This window comes from Protomyctophum bolini, assembly GCF_963924005.1.
Source record: "Protomyctophum bolini genome assembly, chromosome: 12".
Taxonomy (NCBI): Eukaryota; Metazoa; Chordata; class Actinopteri; order Myctophiformes; family Myctophidae; genus Protomyctophum; species Protomyctophum bolini.
The window spans coordinates 2440670-2465909 of NC_137873.1; the positions used below are offsets into that span (position 1 = coordinate 2440670).

Below are 25240 nucleotides of genomic sequence, written 5' to 3' on the forward strand. Positions count from 1 at the left end.
GTACGGTATAGCGCTATAAACATGCATACTGTAGCCTACATACAGTACATACAGGTTTTTACAGTACTGAAACACATACAGTACATGCATACAACCATGCTGCCCCTCTCCATTTGTAACTCCCGGAGAATGTACTGTACAAATGGAACCAAGCAGACCCTTATACGGGTCCATTATGCACATTCTCTGAGTTAAATGAGAAGTGAGGATGTTACTGTGCTTGGACACTCTCAGATGGATGACGGCCCGCGGGTTCTGCCAGGCTCGCGGTTAGGTTGGCCCGCCTGTGAGGTCTGTTCTCCCTCCAACCCAGCAATCCATCATGCTGTATAGCGGGATGGATAGCGGCTCCGAGCGGAGCCTATCCGCTCTCCTGAGTCACCGGGCAGCACAAAGACCAGGAGACGCGGCGAGAGCGAGAGAAAGAGACGCAGTGAAAGGGATAGAGACAGAGAGAGAGAGAGAGAGAGAGAGAGTAAAAGGAAGGCGAGGTATAGGCAAGGCAATAGAAAAGCAAAGGCACAATGGAGAAAGGAAAAGAGACAGAGATTGAGAGAGACTCGAGAGAGAGAGAAGGAGAAAGAGAGCATGTGAGGTATAGAGCGAAAGAGGAGAGGGTGAGATCGGCGAGACTATGGGCTACATGGTCAGACTTGAATGGACGCCTGCCCTCCCAACAGAATGACGTGCACGCGACCTAGACCTGCTCCAGAGTGGCGTGTGCGCGCGTATGCATGTAACGCTTGTGCGTGTGCATGCCTGTGTGTTTGAGTGTGTACGTATGTACGCTCCCATCTCATTTCTTCCTCCAGAACGGGGGCGACGGCGTTCTTTTATATTAGCACCCGTTCTAACCAACTACTCGAATAAGGAGAAAATACTATAAAACACTTGACACAGATGTTCAGTTTTACTATTTTTTATTCACTGTAATGAGCTGTGTCTTATTTATACCCGGTGGTATGATCTGTGAGTCAACACTGCTTAGCTCTTAATTAGTCTGAAGCTATACATTCTGTAGAATACACTCAGACAGACAGCAAGTAAAGCGTTCTGAGCTCTAAATCTGGGCGTGCGTAACCGTGCTTGAAGAAAATTAAACTTAATCCCCACAAGTTAAATGTTTATCCGTTCTTGTCGAATTTGAACAAATTGGTTCAAGTTATTCCGGTTGTTGTGAGTGAGGTTTTAATCAAAGACCTCCACGCCTGCAATCACACTGCATCTGTAATACTCTATATCAATACCGCTCTCTCGTCTTGTTCTATTTGCTGTGTTGCCGTCTCAAAACGTAATAATTCAGTTTTTCTGCCTGCAGCGTTCTCGCTTTTTAGATCTCCGCGTTAAATGGCTCTAAAGGTCCTTTCAAACAGGCAGCGATTAACGTGCCTAGTAATTCATTTCCAATGAGACTTGCGCTTAGTTTTTTCTGTAGGTCGCGGAGAAGTCGAGGGGCGACAACGCAAGCGTATTTACGTGAGCGCGGTTCCGTGAAATTGACGCACGCGGATTCCGTTGAGCTTTTTACGCTTGCGTTGTCGAGCACCCTCATGAGCAGAGCCGACGTTGATCCAGGCGACGTCGTCTGCGTTAGTCGATGCCCGTTAGTGGCGTAATTTACCTAGGTTTGCTGGGTTATGTGAACCAATACGCATGGCTTGTTTTCTCCCTCAGTGGGTGATACTGTCCGCAGCCAAATACAAAATGTTTAAGAACCACTGCTCTATACGGTACCTTAACTTGTGTGTAGCTTGATTTACGGTACATGGATGGAACTGCATTGCATTTCTAAGCATTTTTTTGTGCGACGGGATGCAGAGGGAGCTTTGGCAGAGTGCATAAAGGACATCCATTCACAGAGCCAAGGCCTTGTCAGGTATATTGTAATGTTGGCATCGTATCGCTCCTCTCCCCGACTCACTCTTCCACTTCACGCTTCTACTTCACTTGGCCTTTGTCACATGTTTTTACGAGGAGCCCCTTTCACTATGCTGTGAGAGTAGAGCCATACCGATATACTGGTTTGGAGGCGGTCCATGTACTGAATCTGCCATTATTTGACTTTATTATTTTACATTATTTTTTTGTTATTGAAAAAAAAATGTCGACCTAAATTAAAAGCTACAAGTACCGTAAGCGACCTACAAGCGCATCGCATCATGATGCATTGTGATCTTGTAAATATACTATTCTCAATTATAATGAACGATTCATTTAAAATTGGTTTCTATCAGAAAAGGTTTTTGTGCTTATTTTTATTAATTTGTTTGCTTATAAGTAAAATATTCTGAACAACCAATATGTATTTCTGGGAGGTGCTATTGACAGATCAATGTGTTACCGTTACATTTTGTGTCCCCTCCTCACCGCTGTGATATGAAGGCTTAGAACACCTCCATGGTTTAGGATTACCATCCCTCCTACACATGTCCTCCTCAATGTCCTTTTGTTCCATTTCAAGACTGTGCTCTTTTTCTCCGCATGCTCTCAAGCCTGTGGCACAGCTGACAGCCCAGGCTGAGACGAGGATGAGACGAGGCTGAGACGAGGATAAAAGCCTTGAAGGTCAGTCCGTCCACTCGGTAGACAGGATGTGGGAATATGGGCCCTGACGTCCCACAGACACCGCAGCCAAAACATCTTAGGATGAAAGTGATAACTCACAGGGGGGTTTTATTTACTCCCCCAAGTGGCTGGATGGAGGCCAGGAAAATATACATTACTACATTATCACAGACGGTTTACTTGACACTTTTACTATTAGCGAATGTTACTTGTTCACTATATTTAATGTCACCGGACTCTACTTTGAGAACCACTGTTTTCTTTTCCCTTTTACCTCCTTTATGATGATTTCCTGTTCTTTAGGGCTATGTAGAAGTGTATATTTGTACGTCTTTAATGTTATGATGAATTGAACAAGGTGGACCCTCTTGTAAACAAGTGTAGTGCTTTATTGGGTCGTCCACTCACTGTTAACAGTTTTGGTATTGAGTTGTGCTTGAAATGTACTGTAATTCTGCAATCTGTTAATAAATACTTCAATCAATCAACCAATCTGTATTAGTGGATATAGGACCATGAACTCAACCCTGCATGTACTGCATAGCATGTGAGCCATCCACCAAGGTCAAAAAATATATATATATTAATAATAATAATAATAATAATCCTCATCATCATCATCACGTTGTAACAAGACAAAATGGAACAGCAGTGTGTGAACCTTCCAAAATGCTTCAGCTGTTGTGTACTTCTGTGAATCTGTGAATTCTTAAATCTGATTTACACTTGTCCCACACGGCAAACATTGACAAGCTGGTACAGTGGCTATTTTTGCCACGAGACACCGCCGCATACCGTAATATGAATCTTGCCATTACATGCTGCGCTGCACCTTTGTTGAAATGCTGCCTTCTCTCCATGCTGTCAGCGCTCACTGAGATATCTGAGAAACTAATTAAGTGTCTGACAATCTGCACATTCAAATCAAAACGACGTGTGATGTAGCTCAGTGAATGTGATGTGCTTTTATCAGTATTTGTTGTCTGTCTAGCCTTCAGCTAGTTCAGATTTGAAGTCCACGTTGTGGTGTTTCTTCTGTTATTCTTATTATCTTTTTCCTGTCATATAATTGATCATGGGAAGGGAACTTAAAAAGTGGAGGTGAATTTGCATCGAATCATAATGGAAAAACTGAAATCTGTGGTGATTATGAAACACTCGTTAATATAACACAATGACCAATGTAAGCCAATCAAGCTTTTAAATAAATATTGGACTTACGTCATCACACATGTATATAAATCAAGTAACTGTAGGCCTAACTATAAAAAAAACAGTCTTTGTGAAAGTTTAAGGTACCTATATTTGAAGTTAACCCATTTTGGGCGGGAACCCCTTTTGGTGTTAGCATTATGTTATGCTTTAGCTATTGAAAAATAGCAGATCTACTAGCTCATAGCGCTTGTACGTAGGTCTGCTATTTTTGAAAAATCGAAGAACGACTTACATAGAAACATAGCTTTTTCAGAAAACTGTCAGGATGTAGAAGACATTTTTAGAATCTGATCTCAGGGCAGAATGGATTAAACTGCAGTCATGATGAACGGAGGAACATCTGCCATGTGTGTGATTGAAGCTGTGAGCAAAGACATCCTGTGTGATCCGATCAGTGCGTGGCTATGAGTCATCATGGCTGTACAACGTCAGAAGAACGCCAGCACGACTCACGTCTCTCACCAGGTGCACCACATGAATAGGTTCATGAAAGCACACACAGCTCTGGCACATGTACAGTGGTGTAAATGTGTAAATGATGAAAAGATGATGGATCTGTCATTTGAATTTGAATACCGTTCATGAAAGCACACAGCTCTGGCACATGTACTGTACGGTGGTCTAAATGTGTAAATGATGAAAAGATGACGGATCTGTTATATGAATGTATTCATTTCTAAAGGCACTAAGGGGTTAGGTAAGTGGGTGGGTGGATGGGTGGGGCAAGTCTTTCTATTTGTCTGTTTTTTTTCCCCGTTTTTGTTTGTCATTCTATTTTTCTCTTGTGATATTGAGTATTATTTTATGTCGATGACTTGTTTAACCCATTCTGACCTGAGATCAGATTCATACGAGGTTTCCACTGGACACACACTAGGTCTGATTAACCCATTCTGACCTGAGATCAGATTCTAAAAATGTCAGTCGTTCTTTGATTTTTTCAAAAATAGCAGACCTACAAGCTCGTAGCGCGCCACTCGGTGGCGCGCTATGAGCTTGTAGATCTGCTATTTTTCAATAGCTAAAGCACGACATGATGCTAACACCAAAATGGGTTCCCGTTCAGAATGGGTTAAAAACAATCTATGGAGACTCTTGGAGAGCTGTATTATTTAACATAATCTTTGCCAAGAACGCGGGACCTTGTTTTTCTCTCCACAACCCGCCTTTGCCAGAACGAGGAAACTCGTCTTTCTTTAATTAAATTTAATCCAGCAATTAAAAATAATATAAAAAAAATGTATATATACGGATCCGACATGCACGCGGCTGCGCACGCTTATATTTTCTGCTTAGAATGAGACAAAATGGGATGTTTAGGACCTTATAAAACCTTGAAAACAAGCTAAGCTAATGATGATACTACCGCCGGGCGATGCTGCTCCTCCTCCTCACAACAACAACAACAACAGCAGCTACACGTTAGTCAGGAGGCCCTTCTTCATCTTCTGTTTTTCACACATTTTTCTGGCACTGCAGCCATGATTTCCCCTAGAGCGCTGGGATGCATTGTGTTAATGGCTACATGTTAAAGTTGTTATTCTCCAATAAAAAGATTTTACAAAAAAAAAAAGCTGATCTGAACTCAGAAGATGTCCTTTAGCTGCTTTTTATTATGATCGACATGGACAGCGCAGCACACAACACAGACGAGTCTTGGCAGAGCTTTGAGCTTGCAGTGCGACACGTTGTGAGCTTGTAGCTATTTTCACTGTCATTTTAACCATCATCTACACTTCTACAAAAAACTACAGTATATACAATGTGTTATGTTGACGATTTGGCTGGACACTAATACTGTAATAAAGTGGGGAAATGGTCACAGAAGTGTGTACAGTACAGTATATAAACTGATGGTTTTAGATACTAAAATACCGTAGTATGGAGATTCATCAATAACACATGGGAAGACTATCTGGAATTAGAATAGGAAGCTACTCTTAAATCCTCCGGATGATGGCAATGGATTGTTGTCTCCACCAGGCCGAAGGCTTGGAGAGAGAGAGTATGTTTTGCACTCCGTGTGTCCGTCCGTGTCGACTCATCAACGCAGTGTCCGATTATGAAACTGTGCACGCATATTCCCACTAGGCTGAAGAAGAAATGCCACTTGACAGTTTTCAAATCAGCCTCAAGGTGGCTAGAACAGGCCAAGTTGCGTCTCAGTATAACTGCACCGATCTGCAAAAAAACGTATGCACACTCCCTATACACCCCAAGGAAAAACAATCTGGCCTGCATTTTTCAATTCTGCCTTTTCGAGCGCCACCAGGAGGCCCATTTATGTGCAACATATTTTTTTATATTAGTCCTTCAGATTTTATCCAAATATCAATCCTGGAGACCTGCGCCCCGAGGGCCACCTCTAGTCTATTTTAAATTAGAATGACTACGGTATGTTGATTGATGGTTTTGACCTTCTTGAAAAGAACCAAAGACGCCACCGCCACCAAAAAACTGAAGGAGAAATGCCCCTCGCAGAGGGACAGCTGTGGGAGACGGACCACAGCGGTGCAGCAGTATAGCAAGAACTGTTGCAAAGGAAATAGGATGGGGGCGAGCTTGGGAATACCCTTGAAAGCCACAAATAGGCTGACATTGCTCTTGAAAAGTCACAGGAAAAATCCCCCTAAAAAGCAGTTGAACAAGAATAAAACAAACCCCAGTAGGGATGATGAATACTTATTGTGCCCGAGAAACTAAAATGAGTCCCTAGATTTTGGGAGAAGAAAAAAAAGGCAAAAGGCTTTAATGGTGTAACAACTCGACGGCTGTGTATAGGATCAACCGCTATGCACGATTAGATTAGACAGATAGGCCTTTATTGATCCCATGAGTTAAATTCAGTTGCCAGTTCAGCTGACATCTATACCTGAAGCCTGTGAGGGAGACATTCAATTACAACCCACACAAGTCAGACCTGGCTGGGAGGAGAAGGGAAAGCACAACAACAGGCAGTGACATCGGTGCAAAACCCAGACTCTGTTGACGGGGGGGAACTCAATCGCAAACAGCCTCTCCTTCCCCCGGAAAGGTAGGAGGATGGGGAAGTAGTGTATATATACTGTAGTGTACGCTGATGTTATCAGTTGAGTCGAGGGAGAACCGCATTCCACGCATTCATTCAGCGCCTTGAACGGTGGTTAAGACTTGTTGTCGAGTACGACGCCGTTCTGTCGGGTGGAAACCTCATAACATTTTTGATCTAGAAGCTTTGCGCCGCGTTTCGAGCTCATATATCTTCTAAATTTGATGCCTTCGATCGAGTGACGCTTGCAGTATGATGTAGTAGGGCGTTCATTTACGGAAAAACAGCCACGACAATACATTTGGAAACACCCAGGACTGAATGGTGGTGCTATAGGGCCTGCGATGCTACTCTGTAAGACTGAACTGGGGCAACCCCATAGTCCAGGAGGATGGAACTGCAGTTGGGAGGAAGGTCGATAACACTAGAAGAGTTCCCGGGGGCTCCCCAGAGTAATGATGATAGTGTGTCGAGTGAAGCCGGAGGCGGCTTGGATGGAAGCGGAGAGGCAGATGATGATGCTGAGGTGTCGGCTACAGCCTGCAGTCCATGCTCTGCACCTCTCACTGACCTGACCTCTCTCTCTCTCTCTCTCTCTCTCTCTCTCTCTCTCATATGAGAAAGCCTGGTGGTGAAACCATGGCCTCTGTAGAAAACTGTTACTCAAACAGTGGGGCTTTTTTTGTTGTTGTTGAATAATCAAATAATTTCCATAAACACATCTGCTATTTTCACTAGGTACGAGCTTGTACCTCTGCCATTTTCACTATAGGTCGGGTCTTGGGCTAAAATGTTTGGGGCGCCACTACTGTCGAAAACCTGATTAGTATTTAGAGACGGTTTGGGGTGGAATGTACTCTGACACTATAGCTTGCCACTGACGGTGCCTTATCTACCCTGGAAATAATCGAATAAAGAACACTGTTCTTGTGTCCACCTTGATGACGGATATGCTCTTGGTCGCAACATGTTCTGCCAAAGATAAGCAGACGTATCTGAAAACTATAGGGTGCCATTCTGGACTCATCACTCAAGTTGAATTGCGTGCCTTGCTCTTTGGCCGGGAGAACTGGTGGAGGGGGTGTTGGAAGAAAGACAGAAAGAAAGAAAGAATGCCCTCAAGGCCACATACTGTATGCATACAGAACGGCCTATAGAAGAAGATGGACAAGAGGCATGAAGGTCATGCTATAGGCAGCCATGGGACTCGCAGGGGTCATGGGTATACGGGAGAACACATGCTGATATATGAACATATTTCAGGCTATACTGTATGTACTGCTAAATAAAGCTGCTTGACAACCATGACAACATTCAATTTATCTTGGAGTGGGTGCAGCATTAGCAGGGTGTGATCTAAGACTCCCATTAAGTAGTACCCGCCCCACCTCCGCCCCTCATGGAGAAAACTGACGTCACCATTATTTGGAGCAACGACCCTCTGCACTGTAGTTCACTCCCACTCCTAGACAAGGAAATGTATCTCCTTCCCCCAGGCTATAATCTTTTGAGCTGATGCGAACGAAAATAAAAGCCTGGGTACCAAGGCTGGGCTAGTAGTCAAAGTAGCATAGTTTTAACAGTTGGGTCAATCTAAGCAAGTGCTACCTTGTATTGTAGTTGTAATCCTGTATCCCCTTTCATATACATATACTGTATAATGAAAAAATAAAGAAATTAAAACATTAGCAATGACCTCAACATTCGGTCACGTTCAACTCCAACAATGCACAGATCAACAGTACTTCTCGCCTTGTCAAACAACAGTATATTGTCCAAGAGTTCATCAACTCTGAAAGTGTAGAACAAAATAGCCCTCAACTAATTATTTCAATTAAGAATTTCAAAGTCCTTTTGTACAGTAAAGTAGGCTATATCGTGCACAGTTCCCTATAGCGAAGTCAGTGAACCAAATGATATGAATAAACAAAACAGACTTAAATTGTACAATCTTCTATTTTTGTCATCTTTAATTTAAATGCAGTTGGGGCCTGACAGACCAAATTAGTGGGATTTTAATTAGCCACAAAGAGCAGTGACATTATAATAATATGTGTATAAACTAGAATAATAAGTGTATACAAAAATAATCTTTTTGTTTGAATAAAACAGTATGTGGTTCGTTCAGTTCATTATGTATGTGCATTGTTTACAGCACAGTCTTGTCTTCCTCTGGGTGATTCCAGAGGGCGCTGTTACATTAATTACTACAATGGATTGGTCTTTCCCATAACCCATTTAGGACTGAGACCAGATTCTACAAAATGTCTTCTAAATCCTGTGTTTCTATGTCAATGGCTCTGTGGTTCTCAAACAGTTTCATGTCAAGGACCCCAGAAACGATATATGTATTGTACAGTATGTGGCTGTCGACCCCATCTAAGAATATGTTGTTGTTGTTGTTGTCGTCCGTCCCCCCGAAGTAAAGATACGAGTTAAAAATGTTCGCTGTGAAAGATAGAAAGCTGCCTAATGATGAAGAAAAATTGTGATATTTTATCATGAACATTAGTGAGGACCAATTATATGAAGATTGGTTGAAAAGTGGTGAAGTTAATAGTTTTCCCCGCTGGTGGGCAGTGAGGGTGTTGCAAGTCGACCCCCAAAGAATTGGCAAGACACTAAGGGCCTATTTTACCGCTGTAGTGCCGAAATGATTTTGGCTCGTCAGAAATTTTCAGTAGCACCGAAGAGTCGACTTTAGGACGATACCCGCCCCCCGAACCTCAAATGACGTCACATTGTAGGCTCTACAGAGCCAAATGATGATACATTGTAGGCTCTACAGAGCCAAATGATGATACATTGTAGGCTCTACAGAGCCGAACTGACTTTTATTCGGCTCTAAAATAGGAGTATGAATCGCGTCCAAGACTTTAGTGATAATATACAGAGGCTGAGCCATAGCATTTTCTTCTTCTTAATTATTTTCTTGAAAACCTTGAAAAACAATGAGTTTTCATTGTGATACCGATGCGTAGGAAGTTGTTAGGAAGTTGGCACCATATTAGCCAAGAACAGTTGAAAAGTCTATAAGCCTGCAGGTCTTAGAATATGATCCAGAAAATGTTGGGAAGCACTGAATGATTCCACCAGTCATTCTCTAAGAGGCATCACTGTGTCTGTTCCAGGGCTATTCCCATGATTATTATTATAACAGGCGGCTGACTGAGAGGATGCAAAAGATAAAGAATGCACTGTGGGGGCATTGCTCCACTTTTCAACGCCTTTGGTGATTGGGAGGCCATTATCAGCGAGGGCTTAGTCATTGCTGGGGCACATGGGACTCCGTTGTATATTCACGCCGGTGTTTTCTTCTAAACTCATTCATCAATGGCTGCCTTACCGGAGGGGGAAACCACCCCGATGCGGGGGTAAATGTACTGTGAAGAAAATGAATTAAAATTCATCATGTGGGCTCATTGCTCATAACCAAAATAAATAAGCTGTGTTGGACAACACAGTACCGTATTATGATAAACTATCACACTGGTCATTTTCTGAATTTAGCTGTAACTGTATAGAAGATGTTTCAGATCCAAGTACTCGCACGACACAGAGAACCTGTATTCAGAGGAAAACGATCATAGTGTTGCTGAGGCAATGCTCCTGCGGTGGTAAAACATCAGATATTAGGATTCAAGTGCCAGTACAATAATGGTGACAAGAACAGCTTTAAAAACAAACACCAATAGTAATATAACTACCGGTACTATTTGGAACAGAACAAACGGCAGAGATCAAAAGCTTCCAATCTTCTTCTCACAATTGGAATCACTCAAGTGGGTCACTAACTATCAAAGTACATGCTGTGTAACGACACCACATGCAGTCTCCATGTATACCTGCATGTTTGAATTGCTTACAGAAACACTAAACGAACATTTAAATACTTTAAATGTTAGATATACAATACATATACAGATAGATATACAAAAATCACATCCGTGTGAAGTGAAGGGCGCTCTTATCATCTTACAACATCGAACTCATGTTGCTATGATTGATGATGTAGGACAAACGGTGAAAACATTGAATTATCTTTATTGTTAATGGGATTTAATGTTTGTGTTAGTGACTAAACAAACATTAATTTCTCTTCATTTTTAAAACAAACATTGACCTAAACACAAACTTTAAACCTGTATACAGGAGGGGCTAGCTAGCGCCCACTGGTGGTGCTGGGGAGGCGGTGGGAGCATACGGTACCAACAGTCCAGGGACAAATGACAGCAGGAATTGGGCCCCATGCCGGGCCGGCTACTTTGGCTAATTTGCCCCTGATAATAATGTGACCGTCAATGGCTAAATTCTACATTTAATTTGTGTACTCCTCTCATTCAGCAGTCGTTCAGTAGTGAAATCAGACTCTTGTAAAAAGAGTATATTCGCCACAGCAGCATAAAGCACAGTACAGTAGCTGCATGCATCATATCCATACAGTATGTGACGCAGCTATACGTAGCATGACGTGAATATAGGGTCTGGCCTCTCCGCCCTTCTCGCTTGCACGTCCTGTCGCTAAATGCACTCCACCGTTCACCGTGGGTGGTGTTAATGGGGAGAGCAGGAAGGCCCATTCAATTATGCATTAGTAAGATGTCCGTTCGGTGAGGCCGCCGTGCATCAAATGACATTCACACGTAATCCAAGCGAATGTGAACACGAGGCTAATGTATCAGCGTGGCCTCAGTGACGCCACACTGATCAGGGGTGTGTGTGTGTGTGTGTGTGTGTGTGTGTGTGTGTGTGTGTGCGTGCGTGCGTGCGCGTGTGTGTGCGTGCGCGTCCGCCCCCATGTGTGTGTATTCCTACACTTGTGAGGACCAAATGACACCACAAGTATAGAATATTTCCTGGCCCTCACAGGATATATTTTTTGTTTCTTTCATGGTTGAAGAAATATGTTTTGAGATGCGTGTACAATTAGCAAAAGATTCAGGTTTGGTGAGGTTTAGGATTAGACATTTGGAAGTTAAGTTTAGGGATTAGAAACAGTCTAAGATACCTGATTTACACACATGCATGCTTTTGTTGTGCACCGAAACACAGCGTCGTGTGCACTTGTAGATCTGCAATTCTTCGGCTTATAGGCTCACGATAAAACATTGCAAAAAAAGTGTAAATTATGGCCTTCGTAAAATCGGCGTCCTAAAATGTGTGGTGTCTCACAAGTATAGTAATATAGTAATACCGTGTGTGTGTGTGTGTGTGTGTGTGTGTGTGTGTGTGTGTGTGTGCGTGTGTGTGTGTGTGTGTGTGTGTGTGCGTGTGTGCGTAATGAGTAATGTTTATAAGCCTGTACAAGGGTGTCATGTGTAATGTAATTCTCCAGAGTGCAATGTGATAGACCAGCTGCCACATTGCTCACGTTCAGCTATTCATCAAGATGTTCATTACGGAATTATAGATCCACCGTTTGAAGAAGTGTCAAATCGAAAGATGCATTACTGTGTAATTTATTATGATACAGTGGGTAAAAAAAATGCTAACTTTTGAAATTATTTGTAACCACTTATCCCAGCATGTGTATCATTGGGTAAAACTCAAAGACAGCGCGTCGCGGGTTCGAGTCCCGATCCTGACCGGCCTTTGCTGTGTGTCACTCCCCATCTCTCTTTCCCCATGTCCTGTCAGCCTACTGTACTGTCTATAATAAAGGCATAAAAAGCCCCAAATAAATCTTTAAAAAAAATTAGAAGATATAAAACCTCACAGCTCGTCGCTTCGTGCTGCGAGCTTGTACATCTGCTATTTTTGTAAAATCTTGAAAGTGTTGAAATGTGAATGAATAATCTAACGTTGAACTACGAAAAGGTTTGAGAACTACAACATTTGGAAGGCATTTGTAGAGTACCCCTTTTGGTGTTAGCATTATGTTATGCTTTAGCTATTGAAAAATAGCAGATCTAGAAGCTCGTAGCGCGCCACCGAGTGGCGCGCTACGAGCTTGTAGGTCTGCTATTTTTGAAAAATCGACTGACATAGAAACATAGCTTTTTCAGAAAACTGTCGGGATGTAGAAGACATTTTTAGAATCTCAGGTCAGAATGGGTTAAGACTCAATCAATAATTCATCACATCAACCGCTTGCACCTGGGACTCAAATGTCGGAGAAGAAGTCAGGGAGAAAGTGAGAGAGAGAGTGAGTGAGTGGCACACATATAGACTACCGCTGCAGCGTGTGACTCACAGACAGACAGCCGGAGCGCCATGGCTGGCTGGAACAACGGAGCGTAAAGCCGCTGAGAGGAGGAGGCGGAGGCCTGGAGGAAGAGGAGCAGAGAGTTGTTGCTAAACAGATCAATATCCTATTCCATGGTCAATTGCGCAAAAGAACGCCCTTGGTTTTCTTATCCCCTTTTGTTAGATTTGTGGGGTTTAAAGAATGATGCCTCATCATCTGGCAGAGGGTATACAAGGCCTGAGGTGTGGCTAGCATTTATATACATGGCTGGAATTTAACCAAGGATACGTACAAAGTAAAGATGATCTCAATGTGAGGTCCAGGGACCGCCGGGGTCCCAAATGGACCCTTACAGGTCTGTCACTCTGAGGGTATTCAGATAGAACCAAATGGACCAGGACAGTCCTATTTGGCGTGCATGCACATAGACTGGGGGTAAAGTGAGTTACTGGAGTTACTTCCAAGGGCTTGCCGCCAACACAACCCTCCCAGGCCCGTGTAGATCAGTAACAATAACCAATGTCAATGTTTGTTCAATCGATCACTTGCAATACGTACCAAATGTAACATGAGAGCAACATGGCCACCGTGTGAATGTATAGTCTTAGTCAATATGTGAATCTCTAGGGTTTATACCATTTCTTATGCTGTTCTTGCTTCAACACACACACACACACACACACACACACACACACACACACACACACACACACACACACACACACACACGGTGCTGGGTTCCGTTCTTGGGTCCCTGGACTATTTTTGTCCTTCATCGTGAAACCCCCTAAACAAATCCAGACAGACACACAGAGTGAGTTTTTAATCCCTGCTGATCCCTCAGTGTCCAGTCACTGGTCAGACTGCACCGACTGTGATGACTGACTGTCTGCGTGTGGGCAGGAATACCAAGCCATGGCCGATTGGCCCATTCTGTCGCTGTCAGGGCGAAACCTCTTATCTCCGTATTTTAACGCTTTGTGTGTTCTCGTAGATTAACACCCTACTTGACCATACAGCGAAAAGCACCAGACGTAGCAGATCCTCAAGCTCCAAACGTGGCGCAAAGCAGCGCATTTTGAGGTTGTAGATCTTTCTATTTTTGAATGTGAATCCTGAAAAGTAACAGTAACAGACACATGAGACAATGTAACGATTTGTATTGTGTGTCTTGTATGTCTTGATGATGATTTCTGTCCTTCACAAATATAGTAATGCAAGAGCATGCACGCACGCACACACACACACACACACACACACACACACACACACACACACACACACACACACACACACACACACACACACACACACACACACACACACACACACACACACACACACACACACACACACACACACACACACACACACACACACACACACAGATGGAGGAAAAGGCACATAGAGGATGAGAGGCGCGGTCGGGTCATGATTGTCTGAAACAAATGCCTTTTTACCAGTTCTTGCACGCTCGCTGTGTGTGTCAGGAACGGATTAAGACAGCTGGTGTCCGTTTGCGTGTCAGAGACCACGAGAATTAAAGGGAGATCGAGCACTCCGAGCAGAGAGAGAGAGCCAGAGCGTTTGAGACGTCCAAGTGCTCGAGGACAGACGTGTGTAATGTTGTGTGAAGTATAGTGAACACGAAAAGGTCACTTTTCCAAGTCTCTTTCAAAAATATTTAAAAAGACAAACCCCCCCCCCACGGGTTCGTTCAGGCAACATGCAGAGAGTGAACTCTTTTTGGAACAATTAGTGTCAACCACAGTCAGCTGTGGTGCACTGTTTGCTATGATACAGATACAGTGCACGGCGAGCGTTAGAGTGGCAGCTGAACCACTGGAAGTGCATTAGCAGCACCTGCTGGGTGTCAGCGATGTTATTGGCCATAGATAATATACTGTAAACCAGGCTCAGCCCACAGCGAAAACATACAGTATGAACCTAGAGGAAGCTTTGCAGTATGAGGAGGACTGACAGCTGAAACAAGGGGAGGCCTGTAGTGTGTGGGCATGTGTGTGCCGTGCGTGTACATCAGCTTATGTGTCTGAAGGGCAGGGCGGAGAAATAAGGGCATGTCTTATCTGTGAGAATTAAGGGCCCTTCACTCCAGAAGCCCACCACTCCATGTGGACAGACATGACAACCAGCCACTATCTCTCTCTTAGGATATAGGACTGGGAAGTAAGTGTGTGTGTGTGTGTGTGTGTGTGTGTGTGTGTGTGTGTGTGTGTGTGTGTGTGTGTGTGTGTGTGTGTCTGTCTGTCTGTCTGTCTGTAGGTGTCTGCGTAACCAGCTGCCTGTCCTTGCCGTTGTGCGGTTCAGTTATCCATGAACAACAGCTGTCCTCACCCGGTTCCGCACGCACGCACACACGCACGCATGCATGCATGCACGCACGCACGCACGCACGCACGCACGCACCATCTTTGAAGGATACAAAAATATCGACTCTGTCGGGTGGAAACCTCATTATGTCCAAAACTTTACTTTCTTCCAGATGTTTGCTGTTCAGCAGCAGCATCAGTAGTGTACAGTACGTAGCAACACAACAGTAGGACTGAATAGAGCACCGCAGTCCCTCCCCCTTTCAGAAAAACGAGTGGCCCAGAAAATCAAAACCCAATGCATTCTCCCATAGGCACTTAGGCATTTAATTTATTTAAAGACGGTTACGCCGCGGTTAACTCGGTTCGTGACAAATCATGACAATGAACACAATGTTTTGGGCCGATTTATAAGACGAAAAACAAAACAAATAGTGTTGTCTCCTGACTTTCTTTTCTTCTTTCTAATGATTTGATGTGCCTATGGGAGAATGCATTGGGTTTGGGCCACTCGTTCTTCTGAAAGGGGGAGGGACTGCGGCGCTCTATAGGCAGCAGACCCTGATAGCCCGTCCTTCATTCACATTCAGCAAGATCACCTCCAAATCATTCAGATTTAAATCATTTAAAGGGACACTTCACCCTTTTTGCAAAAACATATATGTTAATGACCTTTAGAAGATTTAAAACACTTTCCTGGGGGTCTTTATGTGTGTAATATGTGGTTTTAGATATTTTAGATTTTAGCAGTGAGCCTAGTGTTTGATGTCATGGACACTGGACTAATTTACTTCCTGGACTACATGTCTCAGTAAGACAGCCCTCCTCCGGGCCCCTATATCCACGAGGAGGAGCAGTGTACCAAAGCATTATGGGAATTGTAGTCCAGGAAGAAAGTGAGCCCAGTGTCTAATGACATCAGAGACACTGGGCTCACTGCTAAAATCTAAAATATCTAAAACTTTACACACAAGACCCCCAGGAAAGTGTTCTAAATCTTCTAAATGTTAACGAGTCCCATAGCTTGAATACAAGGGCGAGTGTAGCTGATCTTAAACTACCAAACCTAAAAAAATAAGGTACGCAGAAGCTCATTTAAATATACAGGGGGTGGAGGACTGGAACAAAATCCCAAGGGAAATTAAATTTGCCCAGTCCATTCTTAAAAATATGTTGAAAAACTGGCTGATGGGCAAGCTAGAATAGTGCTGTATTTATCTATTTATTGTTTTGTTTAGTGATCTATGATGGTGTCGTTGTAATAATTATTATTATTAGTATTATTGTGATTTTAGTCATCGCATGTTCTTCCTATACCATATGCTGTATTTATTTATTTGGACCACAATGGAATTAAGTCTTTGACTTTTTGTGCAATCCTGAAAATTCTGTAATGCTCTTTTTGAACTGTATCTTGAATATATCAAATAAATCAAATCAAATCAAACGTCATTAACATATATATATATATTTTTTTTTTGCAAAAAGGGTGAAGTGTCACTTTAACAAAGAGTTCCATAAAGAGAAAGCAGAAATAAAAGCTCCTTTTGCTGAATTGGGTTAGAACTAATGGGGCTAAGGACACAGGGAGTGAACGTGTGTGTGAATACACTCCACTGCAGTAATCAAGTACACTCATACACGGGGCAGCCAGGCAGCTTGTTTCCAGCTCCTATACGTGAAGTATGTCGTCTGTTGGGTGTATAAAATGGCAGGTAAATAAAATGTTGGGGCATGTGGAGTTTGCTTTTGAGTTGCCCAAACTGCAAGTGCACATTATGAGTGAGGAGTTTGCTACACACACAACACGAGATATATACTGTACAGCTAGATAGCTATAAACACAACACGAGATCACAACACTGGTATCAGTATTCGGTAACACGGAAATTGTGGTTATCTGGATCGGATCAGGAACGGAAAAAAGTGTATCAGGACATCCCTAGTGGAAACCTTGTATGTCCAAAATAGTCCATAATTATAATTTGGGGGATTCAAAATAGTGAACACAAGAGCTTGTAGATCAGCTATTTTCACTATTTTTGTGTTACACCCTTGTATAGTATGATAAGTAGGTAGGGCATTAATTTACAAAAAACAAAACAAAACATACACAGTCGAAATATGGAGCTGCATGGTTCATATCCGACTGCAACAATATCAAGGTCCAAAGAGCAGCAGCCCCTACTGCGCTGGGCATCACTAATCAAAGGCTCATTATGCAAAAAGCTTTGCAGAGACAAACGTTCAAGTCCTGTGGAAATGGGAAGCTTTCAAACTACTTTGCAACTGCAATCCATTATGGATTGCATTTTTATTGCGCTTTTTATGTGCTTACTCAAAGCGTTTTACAATGCTCCATTCATCCTACGGTATGTACATCAGGCAATTGATGCACAGAGTATATGTTGAAACTCCTAGCCTAAACATATATTCTTTCAGAGCGAACGTTTTTTTTTCCTTCTTTTTTCGACGTCAGGCCTAAATGCTAAGAAGCTTAAATGGTTCACTCTATGGGGAGCGGCGTGCGCCATGGACGGCGTTCCCCATAGAGTGAACCATTTCACAAGAGAAGCTTAAAGAACCATGGTTACTGAAGTAAGCTTCCAGTTGGGTATAACTCTCCATGTGATGAGCATTCCATGCTCACGGGGGAGCGTGTTTGAGCGCAACACACACGAACACTTTGCATTTCATCTCATTGCGTGAGATAGCTGCAAAACAAACGATGCTGGACTGAAATTAATTTCAACCAGTGGAGGCTCCACGAGACTCGTGTCTCCGGGATATTTGGAAACATTTATTGAATATTTAAATTTTCAAGCAACATAATGAGAAGAACAATGAAAGCAAAGTATAGTGCCAGCTTGCAGACATGTGGTGAGTCAGTCCTTAGGGAGTGGTGAGACTAGACTTGCTTGCTTGAGTTATATAACCCAAGCAATGTGTTTTTTGGGGCCAGCGCTCCCCGACCCCCTATCCAATAACCAAGGAATTTAGCACCCACAACACCCAATTAAAATCTAGGTAATGTTTCTCCTTCCCCGTTTGTTATTACCGGTACTAGACCTGAACTGGCCTCTGGTCTACTTGAGAACGATGAACTTGGGAACCTAATAATATTTGTGGGGGTCACGGCCTCAACAACTAAATTGCAAATTATCACCCTCAAGGTTTTTAATGCGATTCTTACACTGATATGCTGAATCCATTGTATTTTTCAAATAAACTATTGAAAATAGTGTTGAGCACTGCAAGGATATTGTCCAACTGCACGGCGTGGATAATGGATAGAATGGATGATCAACCTTGTGGTTGCTGAGTAAGGAATGAAAGAAATATTTCCAGAATGTCTGCAGCCTGACAAAAAAAAACACGCCGGTGTTACGGAGAAGATGGTGACCTATACTAATTAAATGATGTGAATGTGACGGTGCAGTGGAGAAGCTCTAACAAGGACCCGCGCTTCCAGTGACAGGTCAAGAGCTGAGATTCCAATCACACAACATCATGATGCTGTTTGAGAGAGCTTTGTCTGAAACAGCAAGGTGTCAAGCAATGGATAGCCAACGCTGAAATCTGAAATGACACAGATCTGTGCTTTATCGGGTTTTTATAGGTTTAAGAAATGCTGTTTTGAGATTTGCAAATAATGTTAGAGACCAAGGCTTCTGGTTATAATGCACAAGCACAGACATGCACAGAGCAAGTTCTGCCGTTATAGTCGGTCTCAGCTCCATGCTTCTATTCTCAACCAATCATATACTCACTTCATAATAGACACACTCTTTTAAAAAGGGCTCAGTGCTCACCCTCCTCCACCCAGGCCCCCAGAGCGGCTGGCCAACGTTGAAGCCGCCAAACTCTCCTGGCCAAAGCTGAAACTGCAGGCGGGTGGTTTTGGCCCATGCATGTAGCACAAGTAAACCACCGCGCAGGACACCAAATGTTGCTGTCCAAATAGAGAAAATACGGAAGTAGAGCATTCTTCAGAGTCCTTCTAACGCCACTGAGCAACTCCCATTGAAATGGAAGTGGTGGGGCTGTCCTCTCTCTAGCTTACATATAACTCTTATGGCTACCACCTGTCATTTTGGATCTACTTTTATTAGTCCTCACAGTGCCTAAAAGCAGATACAATTCATCGCCAGACCAAGTTAAATATATTGCTCATTTTATATTCAATAAAATCTTTTATCCATTCATGAGTTGTCCTGACTGAACTATGCCTCGCTTGAGTGCAGTTTCACATAATGATCGACAGGGAATCTAGTGGTAATAAATTATGGAAATGATGCACATGAGTTCCACTGGAGCTCTTTCGGATGCTTTTCAGCACGTTTCCTACTGAATTTAAATGGTAGCCTAAAAACCCTCCAAATCCTTTAGGCCTGGAATGATCTAATTAAAATGGAATGGCCTCTGCTATAATTGCGGGTCAGTGTCTGTTGTGGATAATGCTCAGCCAAGGTCAAGTGTGAGAGAGAGTGCGAGACATAATTGTTCCCGGCACGACTGTTATTGAGCTGTCGTCGCAAGGGCTTCTAATTATATCAAATGCAGCTTGATTGTATGATCCTGTGGTGTGAAATTGCGTCAAAATGTCTCTGAACCACTGACATGGAAAAATAAGCCACTGGGAAAAAAAAAGGTTAATTAATCCGTTAAAATCGGGAAAGCATTTTAGGTCAGATATTCAAAAATAGCAGATGTAAATGTTTGAACACAAATCCTCTCTTCTGGGGGGTCCCTGGCACAAATCATTGTCAGCTGGAGGTCGCTAAATCAATTTGGAGGTCCTTCCTTGACACGAAAAAGGTTTCAGAACTACTGGTTTAGAACTAGAAGGCATTTGTAGAATGGGCCTCAGGTCTTAATGGTCTTAATAGCAGACCTACAAGCTCATAGCGCGCCACCGAGTGGCGCGCTACGAGCTTGTAGGTCTGCTATTTTTGAAAAATCCAAGAACGATAGCTAGAAACATAGCTTTTTCAGAAAACTGTCAGGATGTAGAAGACATTTATAGAATCTGATCTCAGGTCAAAATGGTTTAATGTATGAGGATAAAGTAGCATGCACTTTAACCGATTGAACACACTGTAGTGGTGTGGAGAAGCAGTATGTAGTCCTGTAACGCTGATAATTAGGGATGCTCTCGCTGTGATATTATTAACCCGGATTTATGCTTTTATTTATTGTTATTGCGCACACAATTTGTGGGTGCCAGTCTTCTGTTAGACGACAGTTTCCACTTAAAAGAGACGTGTTCTAAAGCCTTTTTCATTATCAAAGTACAAAAACAGGCTGTTGTAAAAAAAAAAAAAAAAAAGTAATAAACAATGTTGCAAATGGCAGACATTAGATTATACAGTAACCACCGCTGCCAGCCATGAGAAGGTGTTTGGAGGGGCTCCAAAACTAAACTAGGAGTGTGTTAGAGAGAAAGGAACGGAGACATCAAAGATGACGACAACGAGGGAGGGAGACAGCATGCTTGTGGCTGTCCTTGGGGGCGATGGGATGGTATCCTCGCTCTTCCCAAGGCCCAGAACCAGAGTTTGTTTTTTAATGTCCACAAGCCAAAAGGAAATAGCCTCTCTGATCTATACGTATGTAATAAAATTATTTACATTATTGACGTAAGTTCAGCTATGGCTTAATGACCTTGGATGAAATGTAAACATACTAAAACTCCGGGAGTAATTCATGGGAAAATGGTAATTAATTGGAAAATGGCCTCTTTATCTGAAATTGTGAATAGCTGTGCAAATGTCAATTAGCAATGTGAATCCCACTGTGCTAAATCGACTGAGAGAGAGAGTAAGAGAGAGAGAGATATGTTTTATGTACAGTACAACTGCATTGTACTGTATCTGAGTATTTGTTATGTTTTTGTTTCGCACCCACATGGATGCACATTTCCCCATACCATACCCAGAATACACACGTACCGTAATTGAGAACACCTTTTTGTGGACCAATTACACAGTATCCACACACACACACACACTAACTTTGGGATAAAGTGTACTAGTAGCGGGCCCAGGTCTCTGATGTGAAAGCAACCGAAGACAGAAAGAGAAAAGTGTGTGTGAGAGAGAGAGAGAGAGAGAGAGAGAGAGAGAGCCTGGAACACAGCCAAATCAAGACCAGCGCGGAGCAGAGCAGGGCATGGGGGCAGCCGTGGAACTAAAGGTTTGCTCCGCAGGGGGTGAATTACGCCTTTGCTTTGGGCCCAGGGGGTACAGAGAGGGCGCAGAACAGAGCTCATTACCCATAAAGAAGCAGAAGAAGGCGCTCGTAGTGAAAGCAAGCGGAGACAGAACTCATACGGCACATTGTAATACTGTACGTCTCTGTCGGGTGGAAACCTCACATGTCCAAAATGGTTACTTTTCAGCATTCAAACATAGCAAAAGTAGCAGATCCCCAAGCTTGAAACGCAGCGATTTGCGTTGCGTTTCAAGCATGCTGATCTGCTATACTTTGGATTCTTTGGTGTAGTCGGGTGTTACTGCAATTTAAGAAAAAACACAAAAAGTTAAAATATGGAGATAAGAGGTTCCTGTCAGACAGCATCAATATGGTACACTGTAATACTGAGCAAGCTAGTAGAGTGATGCTTGTGACCGACTCCAAGCAAAGCTTTCACTCGCCAGCAAATTGCTGCTGTCGGGTAGAAACCTTGTACTGTATCTCCATATTTCACTTTTTTCCCCCTGCAAATGAACGATCTACTTCATCATACAAGAGCTTTGATGAATTGAACACGGTGGACCCTCTTGTAAACAAGTGTAATGCTTAATTGGGTCGTCCACTCACAGTTAACAGTCTTTGTATTGAGTCTGTGCTTGAAATGTACTGTAAAACTGTTAATAAATATTTCAATCAATAAAAAAAAAGCGTCACAGAAAAGTAGTGAAAGTAGCCTAGCTTTGCGAATCGTGAAAATAGCCATGTAGATCAGCTACAGTATTTTCACTATAAGTTTGGACATACAATGTTTCTACCCAACAGCCATGACATCATATATATATATATATAAGTCTATACGTCTGTGTTCACAGGCACAGTGCGGGGGGAAAAAACACGGTTGAAAGTTGTCTATTCTCCTTCGGTACCACTGGGTCAACAGTGTTCAGAATGCAACAAAACAAGACGTGTGAGACAGTCTGTTTACCCGAGGTAGACCATTCCGGCCTAAGGCCCTATAGTGTCCACCAAGATGTATTTTCCTGAGCACAGCTCATGTTTTTCATTTTTTGAAACTCCAAGCAGCGAGGCGTACTTGCGCCGCCGGGCACTTTATATAGCTTGCACTCACGCGGCGTGCATGGGAAAACTGTCTGCCGAAAGCTAAGAGATGTTCAGCTCAGGCTCCTGGAAGCCCTTTTAGGAGCCTTTTAGGAGCCCAGTGGACTATAGGAACTGGAGAGGCATTCAGGGAGAAAAGGGTGCACGGAGGGGGGGGGGGGGGGTTACTGTAAGTGTCTTGCTCAGGGACAGACCTTTCCGATTATTACCCAGAGTCCTCTCTGCTCTCTGAGTCTGCTGAGCTACAATTTACAATTTAGGCATTTATAGCAGACGTTCTTACTCCAGAGGGACAAGACATCATAAGGCAATGCATCACATGGGTGTTTTCTAACGTGCTGAGCAGGGAATCATAATGTATAGCAGAGTAGCCTGAATGACAACATCAAATAATACATATTGTTTTGTAAATAAAATGTTCTCAAGCCGTCAATCTATTCGTGAGCTATCTGACTGAATTAAGAGAGTGGAGTAAAATGAATCCCTTTTCTGCGCAGTATGTGGTCTGGTCAGTTCAACATGAATGAGTGTATTGGACGGAGGGTGTTTTAAAGGCATCCCATTGCAGCCGGACAGAAACCTCTCATCTGCATATTTGAACTAGTTTCTTTCGTAGGTCATTAAAACACTCTTTGATCATACTAACTACAGCCTCACACCGAAGCATCAAAAGCAGCAGATCCACACGCTCAATCTGCTACTGTTGCTACAGTTTGAGTTTTAATACAGAAAAGTAAGAGTTTTGGACATACTGTACCAGTAGCGACAATATACTGTCCTTGGGCCAGTAATATCACATTAATCACACGGCCATGTGCTTGGGAGAGTGGGATACAAAGAAGCATACATTTTAAAGGGAGAAAGGGCCATTATTAGTCTGATAAAAGGTCTTATACTTTCCATCAGGGAGGAATTGGGCCTGCGGAGATACAGTAGGAGTCAAAACCAATTAAATTAAAACATAGCCTGACCTGTATCATGTCCAACATGGACATTGTGTTAGCAGCGCCGCTAAAGGATGGGAGGGAGGCTCTGACATTTTATGACGATCCCAGGGAGATTGAAAATTGATTTCATTGTGTTTTTTTTTAACAATGGCCTTTCCTATACCACAGCCTGTGGTATTTTATTTCATGTTATTGTGGGACACTGTCAGTCACGTCTGAAAGCCTTGGAAACCGTGCCTGTGTAATTAGGAGAACTGATTGAGGTCATGTATGACCCCTATGACCATGTGCACGGTATCAATCAGAGTGTTCAGTTTAATATATAACGCCTCAGAGATATAACAAAGCCACGTGAATCCACACAAATGTATCTCATGATGTGAGGAAGAAAATGAGTGGGATTCTGCATTAGCCTATATTGTACAAGGAATGTGCTGCTGATCAGTTTGCAAGATTAGCTCCGGAGATAGAGAAACACAGGAGACAGCTACCTCATTCAGAGCAGTAAAAAACGTCGGATTCTGTGTGCAAGCCAAAGGCCTTAACACGACAGACAGTAAAAACCTCACTTATAATTTAACTCTGAGAGCATAGAGAGCATGGAGCAAGTGGAACCAAATAATCCCGTACAAATGATAAATAAATAACAATCTAAGTCTACACTAATTATCCATAATGTATAAATTATGGATAAGTGGTCAAGGCCTTTTCGGGGAGCGGTCAGAATAAATTATGGTCTTAGACTGTTCTTCGTCTCAAGTGCTTATTAACAATGAGGATTTTTATTGTGTAGCAGAGTGGACAATCGCAGGACCCCTTCGTCCCCTCACCCTAGACTAGCATGCTGGGCAAGATCGGCCTACAGTAGTGTCTAAACGGAAGTACGGGGAAAAGTATACCGCCCAAGGAAGTTTCGTTGAGGCTTTATCGAGCTGCTCATTTTCTTCTACATTCCCTGTGCATGTGTTGCGATTGGTCGGAAAAGACAGCTTCCAGGGGAAGGGCATACAATGGAAGTAAATGTAACCTCAGTAAAACTATGCCAAAACCCAAAACCTAACCTTATCCCTAAACTTAAACTCAGTAAAACTACTGTATGCCTAACCCTAAACTTATTTCTAATCTCATCGTCAGTAAAAAACAAATACAAGAATAGAAGAGTCCGCTGGTACGCAAAAAAAGGGGGGTGGGGGTGGTGAGCGCGTGACCTTCTGGTTATCCTGTAGACATGCACTCTCTGCATTAGGTCGTTAGCAGGCCTTCTGGTTAACCTGTAGACATGCACTCTCTGCATTAGGTGGTTAGCAGGCCGTTCTCCTCGGAGAGGAACGAGGCCAAGGAGGCTGGAGACCAGAGCGTCTTCCTACCTGGGTGATGATGTAGATGCCGTAGTCGATCTTCTGTCGACGGAGGATAGGGTGGAGGTAGTGAAGCCAGTACTTTAGGTGGTTCTCCCTGTGGCGGAATGGGATGATAAGGGCCACCTATACGACAAAAAAGGGGAACACGGCCAGAGGGTTATTAAAGCAATAAGCCACAAGAGGTCTCAGGTTACCGTGGATTTTACAATGGCTGAGAGGTGTAGGTAGACCCGAGGCGATAGCGGAGGGTCTTCTACCCTATCTACCCTATCTGCCATTGTAAAATCCACGTT

The 25240-nt window shown here is 43.0% G+C and overlaps 1 protein-coding gene across 1 annotated transcript in view; it reads right to left on the reverse strand.

Moving 5' to 3' along the window:
• The window catches only part of LOC308324905 (beta-1,4-galactosyltransferase 2-like), a 158061-nt gene that overhangs the window by 68757 nt on the left and 64064 nt on the right, over positions 1 to 25240 (reverse strand). Inside the window, exon 3 of the mRNA XM_080777250.1 lies at positions 24954 to 25070. Within this exon, the coding sequence (XP_080633376.1) occupies positions 24954 to 25070 (117 nt within the window). The remainder of the gene's footprint in view (positions 1 to 24953; positions 25071 to 25240) is intronic.